Source organism: Citrus sinensis, chromosome 8, assembly GCF_022201045.2.
Source record: "Citrus sinensis cultivar Valencia sweet orange chromosome 8, DVS_A1.0, whole genome shotgun sequence".
NCBI lineage: Eukaryota > Viridiplantae > Streptophyta > Magnoliopsida > Sapindales > Rutaceae > Citrus > Citrus sinensis.
The window spans coordinates 9827231-9834338 of NC_068563.1; the positions used below are offsets into that span (position 1 = coordinate 9827231).

The window sequence follows — 7108 nt, forward strand, 5'->3', positions numbered from 1 at the left end:
AAATACGTATTTTTAATTTTTAAGTTTTTATCTATTTAAATATTTTATACTTTTATTATTATTCAAGATATTATTTAATCTATTAGATATTTTTTTTATTTTAATGCTTAAATACTTTATAATATATTAGTGATATTGATGGTTTTACTTGAGTAATTTTAATTTTTATGTCACCAAATTTTATACATAAAAATTAACTATGAAATATATAAATGAGGAATGATGTGGGGATGGATAAGGTAAACCTATAAGGAATCTTTTATCCCCACCCTCACTAAAATTATTGAGAAATAACGTGAAGAATGGTGGTCAAATTTTAAATGGAGTGGAGAATGAAAGATGCCTCCCTAATTAATAGTAAAGGAGATATATATAACATGTATACTGATTTTTTTAATTTTAATTGAAGTAACATTCATTTATTAAATAATGAGATAAAATAATGAGTAATTTTATAAGTTCTGAGATTGATCATTCAATAATAATTGTTAAATAAATATTAATGATGAAAATAGTTATTACTCCGAAACTTTAATATTATTTCACATGTAAGAGTTTATGAAGCCCAAAATATATTTCATAATCTATACATTCGGTATTGGATTTTTTTTTCTATAACAAAAGATGCATTATCAATTATTGAAATTAAAAGATTGTCAAATAAATGATAGTACAGTACTACAAACCAATTTTTTTAATAGGACTTGCGGCTGTTTATTTGATGGTATAAATATTATCTCATAAACGAGTTCGCAAACTGTGATTTGAAAATGAAAAGGAATTAATAATTATTAAACTGACGACACATATATCATAAATTATTAATAGTGGCATTTTACGACACAAATTTTGAACTATGTTATCGTGGTAATTTTCATTAGAGTCCTCAAGGTATGGCCTTATATCTACAATTTCCTTTAGGTTTTAAAGTTAGCCTCAAATGTCCTTGTCATCAGTTAGCTTTAACAAAAAGAATCACAAAAGAGTCCAAATATAATTTTTCAATTATTTGCATAGAAAATTTGATTTCAAAACCTCTCTAGGATTAAAAAGAAAGTGGAAAATATTGAAAATCTCATTCATTAAAACCAAATCTAGAAAAAAAAGTACAAACCAAATCTAGAAAAAAAGTGCAAAAAATCTACAACTATTTCTTGAAAGATTTAAAATTTTATGTTTATTACTAAAAAGAGAAATTATGCGCTTCCGCATCATAAATTCCAAGCGCTATTTTCGCAAACGTGTCAATTACTTACTTTACCACTTGTTATTATTTAACAGATGATTTTTAATCATGTCAATAGTTTCTTGTAATCATCGATCACTCAGTTACTATAACACGCGTCTCGTTACTCGTTTCTGGTCGGCGATATTAACAAGAAGTTGATACGATCATCACTACATATCTATATATTTCTCATAATCAAATCTAGAGGATCTCATTTTTTAAAAATCCATAATTGCATACTTATACAAAGTTGAGTCCTAGTTACCTTTCTTGCCTATATAAATTCTCATTCAGACAGTCATTTCTTCATATCCAAGCATCAATCACTTTCTAATTGAGTAACTTTTTCTTGATAACATTTCTTTGTTGCAGTGAGAGCAATGGAGGCTTTGCGTCAACAAATTAGCGCAATGAGGCAATCCTTCTTTGATGAGGTTCATTTTTCCTCCCTATCCTCGTCTTCTTCCTATATATTTATGCAACTTCATTATCATTCTTCAGGGTCTTTTTTTTAAAATTTTTTTATATATAGGATTTTACTAAAAGATAGACAGGCGGGCCGCAAAACCCAAATCAATTTTTAAACCTCTAACCCGTGAGAATTTGAACTGCAATAAATATATGTGCTGTTGAAAAACCACTCAACAAGGCCCTTGGCATCATTTTTCATGTTCCAATTATATAAAGAAGAGTAACATTTTTAGAGGATCTTTTAATTTTACATCGTGCTACTTGTTATTGCAGGATATTTTGGACACACACATTTTTCAGCTTGAACAGGTGGAACACATTTCAGACCCCAGTTTATTTGAGGACTTTGTGAATGTGTACTTGAGGGACTCAACCAAAACACTGGCTATAATTGAGGAGGAAATGTAGGTTCAACATTTTTTTTTAAATTTTTTTATTAACCATGCATGTAATTATTTCTTTTATGATGATGATGATGGTGTGATATTATTAATTTGTGTTACTAGTAATTTAATTATGATAATTAATTATGTTATGTCATACAGAGCGAACAATCCTGTGAATTACATGGATCTTGATAAGTACTTTCATCAGCTGAAGAGTAGCAGCAATTGGTAAATTAAAGGATAAAAACTCTACCTCAAATTTGAATAAATTAATAAATTTTAATTATAAATATGATACATTATTATTATTATTATTATTTGCCTTTTGATTTTAGGTTTACCATTATTTTAACAATCTTCATAATTTATATTTACAGCATTGGAGCCAACAAAGTCGTGAATGAAGCCAAAAAGGCCATAGAACTTTGCAAGGAAGAAAATCTGGAAGCGTAATTTCTTACTTCATCTACCATTTCTTTTTAACTACCATAACATAAAGAGTGTAAAAACAAAAAACAAAAAAAAAATTATCCACTAATCACTAGTTCTTGCACAAAAAAAAAAGCCTTCACGGCCAATTTTGGGTTTGTATTATGAATCAAAAAATAGTTGCTTACCAAGATTGGTTGCGTCATATTATTAAATTAATCGAACAACTTTCTTATCACTTAAATTTTGGGTTCAAACTTTAATGGAAGCGTGAGTTAATAATATATATAGTAAAAAAATAAATGGATGTCATTATTGAGTTATTAATTGAACATTGTGTGAGCAGTGCAAAGGCCTCCTTTGAGAAGATGAAAGTGGAGCACACCACTCTGAAAACCAAACTCCAGGCTTACCTTGAGGTTAAATAATTCTCCCACAAACATAAATTAATTGCTTGCTTTATTATTTCTTGATAATTTAATTCAACATATTTTGATTAAATCTCTATATTTAATAATTTCCATATTCTCTTTTTTAACAGCTAGTGGCTCAACTCGGGTCTGCTTAAGGAGCTGCATTGCGTGCAAATACTCTTCCAACATGAAGTAATAAGAAGTTGTTTCTTCAGTGGATGTTGCTTCTTTGACAAAGAAAAAGAAAACAACTCAACCGTTTATGTGTTTGTTTATTAATCGCTTTTCGTTTCGGTGTGTTTGTTTAATTGCTTTTCATTTCAGTGTGTATGGCTCCATTGGAAATTTGAATAATTTCTTATGGAGCTGGAACTAGCTATGTTTAATTCTCTAGCTTTGGTTTTTGTAATAAATGTTGCCTATCAGCAAGGAGACATATTTCCTTTTTTTGCTTTTGTAGTCTGTAAATCTTCAAACTTCGTGTTGGAATAAAATCGTGCTTTGTGTTTGTGTTCAATCTCTCTCTCTGTCTTACTCTTTTTCGATCTTATACATGAAATTTTTCAATATTTTGAGCATTAACTAGTGTGGCATTATTTAATGTGTTATTCATAAATATTATGTCGTGTTGTTATCGTATTGTTTTAAAATTTATTTACCGTCCGATCCATTAATTTTTTGGGTAAATAAATCGAAACTAGATCCACCCGTTTGACCTTCTTTGTCTTTAATAAAATTAAATACACTTATAATATCAAATGATTTTTACAAAATTTCAAATTTAAATTGCAAACAACAATTTGCAAAATCAAAATCTTAAAACGTAAAACAAGATTATTAAACGAATTAAAATGGAAGTCTTGATGTTTCATGTCATATAATAAGTCCACAAGTATCTCTATATACAATTTAGTTTTCTAAGGGTGCGTTTGGGATTGAGGTGCTGTAGCTTTTAAGCTACAGCTGCTGTGAAAAAAAAGCTGTAATTATGAAACAAAAGTTAATAATATATAGTAAATATAAATTTTAAATAATAATTTTAATAAAATTATTAAAGATATAATAAATTTTATATTATACAAGTGAAAAATCATATCAACATAGCTTAAAAGCTACAGCAGTTAGTGTTTACCAAACACTTTAGTGCTGTAGCTTTTAAACTACAGCTGCTCAACCTCAATCCCAAACGCACCCTAAATAAGTACATATATCTAAAATAAATTAAAAGTTGTTGGGGCAGTTAAAGTTTTAGCATAACTATCTAAGGATGATCGATTTAGAAGGGATGTAGGCAGAAAATTATTTTAGCTGTGGCACGTTCAACGTATAATATAGACCATGAATACAGCTTAATTGATTATATAATACAGACCATGAGTGTAACTTAAGTGACCATGGAGATATTTTAGCAGTTCTAGTAATAATAGAGAGTAAGGACTGCTGTTTAGTGGGTGAGATTTCTCACCCGGTCGAAAACTTTTATCTAAACTAATAAATTTTTATTTTTTTTTAACAAAGGTTAAAGGTTAAATTTGAAACTCTTGAAAATTATTTAGATAATTTTAATAATTTTAGTACTGAATTGGGGCACTATCCCAAATTTAAAGTAATTATAGACTGATATAAAATTAATCTTTAAATTTTTTTCAAAGCCAGCAAGGGCACAGGCTAGTCCTATATTGGCCACAGGTATATTAAATAAGTAGTTGATTTACATTACTAGTTTTTTTTTTTTAATTTGATAATCAAATTATTCAAATGCCAGATTCGAATCCAATCTATGCACTAAAAATCTGTTGTTTTGTTATGCGGTTTCGGGTCGTTTTAGTGGGTCGTGTGAATTTTTGTCAAGTCTAACCCTCATGTTATGGAAAATTGCTTTAAATTTAGCTTCAAATAATTTTCGGTGCTACCCTCCGAGTTTCAAATTTAGCTTCAAATAATTTTTTTCAAATGAAAATATAGACCAAATAAAAATTCAATCTCATTTCTCATGTTATTTTCATAAAAATAAATATGGTCTGCATCAATCAATAATTAAAAAGAACTATAAATAGAAAAAATAGAGAATCTCATTCATTAAAACCAAATCTACAAAAAAAAGTAAAAAAATCTAGAACTATTTCTTCAAAGATTTAAATTTTAATGTTCATTACTTAGAGAGAAATACTAACATATATGCTTTTGCACCAATAGTTCCATGCTCTTACTGCAGACGTGTCAATTGCTTACTTCATCACTTGTTATTATTTCTTATATGATTTTGAATTGTATCGTCAATTTCTAACCATCACTGATCGCTCGGTTCTTACAGCACAACGTGTCTCATTAGTTACTTCTTCACAATGATATATTACTGAGAAATTGATACATTTCTTCACAACTAATCATTTCTCATAATCAAATTTATCTTATAGAAAACTAACTCCTAGTTACCTTTTATTGGCTATATAATTCACATTCAACTTGTCATTTTTCTTCATCCAAGCATCAATTACTTTCTCTGGTTGAGCAACTTTCTCTTGAATCAATTCTCTCTTAGGTTGATAGCATTTCTTTGATTCATAAAACAATGGAGGCTTTACGTCAACAAATTGCCAAAATGAGGCAATCCTTCTTTGATGAGGTAAGAGTGCATGCTTAGCTTGCAATATTCTCAACATCGCTTAATTATCATTTATTTTACTATCATTTTCATATGTGTTTTTTAAGAGTATTATGAAATTAAAGTATCTTTAATTTTATGTAAAATTAATCCAAGTTGCTTATTATTGTAGGAAATTTTGGACAAATATTTTCTTCAGCTTGAACAACTAGAAGATATTTCAAACCCCGGTTTTGTTAAGGATGTGGTGACCTTGTACTTGAGGGACTCAACTAAAACATTGGCTACAATTGAGGACGAAATGTAAAGTTTAATAATTTTTAATTTTTATTATATATTCTCTAATGATGATAGTAACGTTGTGATATTTTTGTAAGTGATTTAGTTAGCTAGTTAACTAATTATACAAGCTTTATGATACAAAAAGGGCAAAATCTCCTGTGGATTTCATGAATTTGGATAAGTGCTTCCATCAACTGAAAGGTAGCAGCGCCAGGTAAATGTAAAAAAGAAATAAATATTTTCCTCATCATATATATATAAGCACCCTCATTTTTTTTTTTTTTCATATGAACACTCTTTGAGCTGTGCAATTAAGAAAGTTAGTTTTTAAAGCTATTAAACTGCACAATTTTATAATTCATCTAAAAATTAGCTTATTACACCCAAGGTTTAAGAACATTCTTGCATTAAAAAAGAATAAAGATGCCTGCAATTGAGAATGATTATGTATGTATGTATGTATGTGCGTGTGTGTATACAGTCATTCTCTAGTGCGGGTAACCCTATTTTTTTTTTTTATCCAGACACACTTGTAAGTCCTGTAATTTAATAGAGTTAGTTTTTAAATTCTATTAAACCACATGGTTTTATAGTGTATTGAAAATTAACTTTATTAATCTGTACAGTTTAACAACTTGTCTGCATTAAAAAAAAAAGAGCCCGAGCCTGAGAATGAATATATATAATTAAAGTTCGGGACAGATTTACAACGTTTTAAATTGACTTTTCAACATTGTAAATTGATTTACAACATCGTAAATTTGTCCTAAAGTTTAATCCTAAATCTGATAAGCATACACTCTCTCTCTAACATATATAAAGACACTTTGTTCTTATTTTAACTGTGTTCGTAATTTATATTTTACAGCGTTGGTGCCAACAAAGTCTTGAATGAAGTTAACAAGGCAAGAGAACATTGCAAGGAAGGAAATTTGGAAGCGTAATTTTCTTACTTCATACATAATTACTTCTTTATAACTGACGTAATTTATAGTGAAATAATTATTCTAAATATAGTGAGTCATTCTTTTTCTTTTTTAATTACAACACTTTACTATCAACCCCTATTAGATTTGTGTGAGATATCAGTTAAGGAAAATAATAGCATTTCACTCTTGCTTTTTACAAGGAATGATCAAAACCTCCCGCAAGTTTTATTTATTTTTTATTTTTAACTCTAGGGATGTTTCGATGAATTTAAAATTTTGAGGGGAGTTTCGATTACTTTTGAAAAACAAGAGGTTTCTTTTTTGGACATTAAATCATAAACTTACTCATTCTATTAAATGCTATT

The 7108-nt window shown here is 28.4% G+C and overlaps 2 protein-coding genes across 2 annotated transcripts; both read left to right on the top strand.

The window, feature by feature from the left end:
• The first annotated feature begins 1506 nt into the window (after positions 1 to 1506).
• LOC112496709 (pseudo histidine-containing phosphotransfer protein 2-like) lies at positions 1507 to 3444 on the top strand. Its single transcript, XM_025094130.2, has 6 exons — positions 1507 to 1662; positions 1973 to 2103; positions 2245 to 2313; positions 2463 to 2534; positions 2861 to 2933; positions 3056 to 3444. Exons 1-6 carry the CDS (start codon positions 1609 to 1611, stop codon positions 3080 to 3082), a joined length of 426 nt encoding a protein of 141 aa, XP_024949898.2. The 5' UTR covers positions 1507 to 1608; the 3' UTR covers positions 3083 to 3444.
• Positions 3445 to 5499: 2055 nt separating this feature from the next.
• On the top strand, positions 5500 to 6758 carry LOC127899290 (pseudo histidine-containing phosphotransfer protein 5-like). The gene is made up of 3 exons (XM_052432638.1): positions 5500 to 5553; positions 5705 to 5835; positions 6683 to 6758. Exons 1-3 carry the CDS (start codon positions 5500 to 5502, stop codon positions 6756 to 6758), a joined length of 261 nt encoding a protein of 86 aa, XP_052288598.1.
• Positions 6759 to 7108: the final 350 nt, after the last annotated feature.